The 3093-nt window shown below is 45.5% G+C and overlaps 1 protein-coding gene across 2 annotated transcripts in view; it reads left to right on the top strand.

Moving 5' to 3' along the window:
• The window catches only part of klf12a (Kruppel like factor 12a), a 16986-nt gene extending 14753 nt beyond the window's left edge, over positions 1–2233 (top strand). For both annotated transcript variants that reach the window (XM_076982682.1, XM_076982681.1), the window contains exons 5-6: positions 282–439; positions 713–2233. In XM_076982682.1, coding sequence (XP_076838797.1) covers positions 282–439; positions 713–894 — 340 coding nt within the window. In that variant the 3' untranslated portion in view covers positions 895–2233. The remainder of the gene's footprint in view (positions 1–281; positions 440–712) is intronic.
• The last annotated feature ends 860 nt before the right edge of the window (positions 2234–3093 follow it).

Below are 3093 nucleotides of genomic sequence, written 5' to 3'. Positions count from 1 at the left end.
CCAGCTTAATTCGGTACTCACATTCATGGAAGAGAATTAGCATATCCAATCGCAAAGCCTTTCCTCACTAGTATCTACATTCACCTCCACAACGTAATCATGCCACACCCACACAGACATTGATGTTAGCACTAGCTAAAAGCGCTTCCTGTAGCTATATTACAGGCCTGTGCCCCCCAGAGGCACCAAATGTTCATCCAGAACACAGAGCCGGACGTCTCACGCGCACCTCACGTCTCACGTCACGTCTCACGCTGCTGCCCCGTGCCTGTCCATTGCAGCTCCATCCTGCCGTTCGGCATGGAGACCCTGCGGAGGGTACGCAGGCCCGAGTCCCCCGACTCCAAGAGGAGGCGGATCCATCGCTGTGAGTTCGACGGCTGCAGTAAGGTCTATACCAAGAGCTCTCACCTCAAAGCCCACAGGAGGACCCACACGGGTGAGTCTGGCGCCCCCTACAGCTGAAGCCTAGTCAGGGCTCTGAGGGTCAGATCAGGTGGCCCGGTGTGGCTGGCCACAAAATGCATTTACAGAACAAGCTCATGCAGTCTGGTCTAGTCTCTATGTTGTTTTTGTGAAGTGCAGTAATGCCACACCCAAAATGTGGTAGACGCTTAGTGCCGGTGAATGAGTGGACATATTCTGAGGGACCCCCCCTTCTCTCTCCCTCGCTCTGTCCCCCCCCCCCCCCCTCTCTCTCTCCCTCTCTCAGGCGAGAAGCCGTATAAGTGCACGTGGGAGGGCTGCACGTGGAAGTTCGCACGCTCGGACGAGCTCACGCGTCACTACCGCAAGCACACGGGCGTGAAGCCCTTCAAATGCGGCGACTGCGACCGCAGCTTCTCCCGCTCTGACCACCTGGCCCTCCACCGTCGTCGCCACGCCCTGGTGTGACGGGCGGCCCGGACGAACCAATGGGCCGGCAGGGCGGGGCCTTGCCTGCCAGTGGCACGCCGGGGGAGGGCTGGACCCCCACCCCGATTGGTTAGGAGAGGTAGAGGTTGGGGGAAAAGGGTCTTTATCCTTGAAGAGTCTCAGAATAGGATTGCTGGTCTAAGATTAGGGTGTTGCCTTTTATACCCTGAGGATTATGTTTATATGAGTGGGTGGAGCTCAACAGTAGTCCACACATACTCTAAGGCCATAGATACAGAGGGTCTATAGCATTGAGCACACAAATGCAGACAGAAGAGAGTGGTTACCAGTCTAACGTCTTATCAAAGACCGGCACACACGTTAAATGATGTATAATCAGAATTTATGTGCAATTTTTTTTGTTGAAGCCCCTATTAAAAAAATTTTGACAATTTATTTGAAATTTACTGTCAGGGCTGTGAGGAGGATGTAGGTTACAAAGCCAGGGGATACACCCCTGTTTCCCAATATGAGCCATCTCTCACGCTACCCCATCATTCTCGCCCCGACGTATTTATTCTTTTCTATCCCGAAGGAGTTTGTGTTATGTTGTTGTGGTTCTGTTGGGATCCCTCTTAGGTGTAATACTGATGGACCAGACGATTAACAGGGTAACCGTGGCAACATTGCAAACCTCAGTGCGAATCAGAGCAGATTATGTTACATATCAGCTGTTTTTCAAAGCGAGTTGAAGTTTTAATGGTCACAGTTGTGTGTGTGTGTGTGTGTGTGTTTCCGTTCATGAAGTTTATGAAAGTATGTTTTCGTTCTGCAGGCCTGAAATATGGCTACACAATACCACTTTGTGATTTAAGGGTTGTATGTGATTGTATGTGAAGGGATAAAAATCCCTTTAAGGCTGTTCAAACAAATCCACGTACTGTGTCCCTGTTTCCCTAGTGTCAGACAGAGAGAGAGAGAAAGAGAGAGAGAGAGAGAGACAGAGGTACTTTACATTCAAACCCAACTGCATCATTTATGCACAAACATAGTGTAGCAGATGTCTGTACATTTTTTAAAGTATATATATTATATGTATAATTTCTAGTGCATTTTAATGTCATGTATTTGTTCAGTATTTTGCCCATTTTGCAAGTATGTGATGTTACCATTTATTGTGTTGTATAGAAGGCCTGATGACTGATAATCACGTGTTAACTGTCAAAGGGATATTCCTTTAACTTTTAATCTGTTTCACAATTATGTATTTGTAAATGATGTTATTGTACACATTTCTTTTTATATGGATTTACTGTGAATTTATACATAAATATATGTTTAATGGATTGAATGAAGGCATGAATAAAAGATTTGTATATGGAAAAGATTTGTTTTAATTTGACACGCACACACGTACATTAGTGAGCAATAACAGAACAGCAGCGAAGCAGCGTTCAGTATCACATTTGCAATTAAATTTCCTGGGTCTGAAAACTTGTTTTCCCAGATAGCGTGAAGCTCTTCTTGTAGTTGTAGTGTGCCGTCCTCTCCACTAGGTGGGAATATTTCCCAACAAATGCTGTCGTTACGCTCCACAATCAAGCTGTACAGCTGTTGGTAATTGATAATCCTTGTGAGACTTGTAGGATGCGAGCCGGAGATCTGTGCTGCTCTTCACAGGTTCTCCACTTAAGAAAAACAAGCTGATTTACGAGAACGTTTTGGCCAATACTTTAGGTTTGTCAAAGCCAAAATCAATCAATTACATTAAAAAAAACATATTTTTGAAGCTCAAATGGGTTCAAATCGGTTGAAGGGAGAGTTGGAAGATGTGAACGTATATGATTCATCTATAGCACTGTGCCATAATGTTGATGGAAGCATATGGTTGATTGCTGCTGCTAAATGTAACAGCGGCTATGAGGAGCTAATTTTACAACCAACAACACTTATTGCTTATTATAGTCTATTATACTGCTTATTAGCTAATGCTTTTACATTATCCGGCCTTCCAAGAAAACCGCGCACTTCGGACACAGTGAGCGAGTGTGTTTGTGTGGTTTGGAAACAGATACAGCATGTCTCAATCAGTCGTCTTTCTCTGATCCACGGACAGAAGGAGATGAGGAACACCTTATGAAAATATTGTTCCACTGTCAGTAAAAACAGCGCGGAGGACTGTTGTTGCTCTCGCCGCTGTCTCGCACTCCAAACAAAAGAATCTCTGTCATAACACAA

Source organism: Brachyhypopomus gauderio, chromosome 20 (genome assembly GCF_052324685.1).
Source record: "Brachyhypopomus gauderio isolate BG-103 chromosome 20, BGAUD_0.2, whole genome shotgun sequence".
Lineage (NCBI taxonomy): Eukaryota > Metazoa > Chordata > Actinopteri > Gymnotiformes > Hypopomidae > Brachyhypopomus > Brachyhypopomus gauderio.
This window is presented reverse-complemented; position numbering and strand designations above follow the sequence as displayed.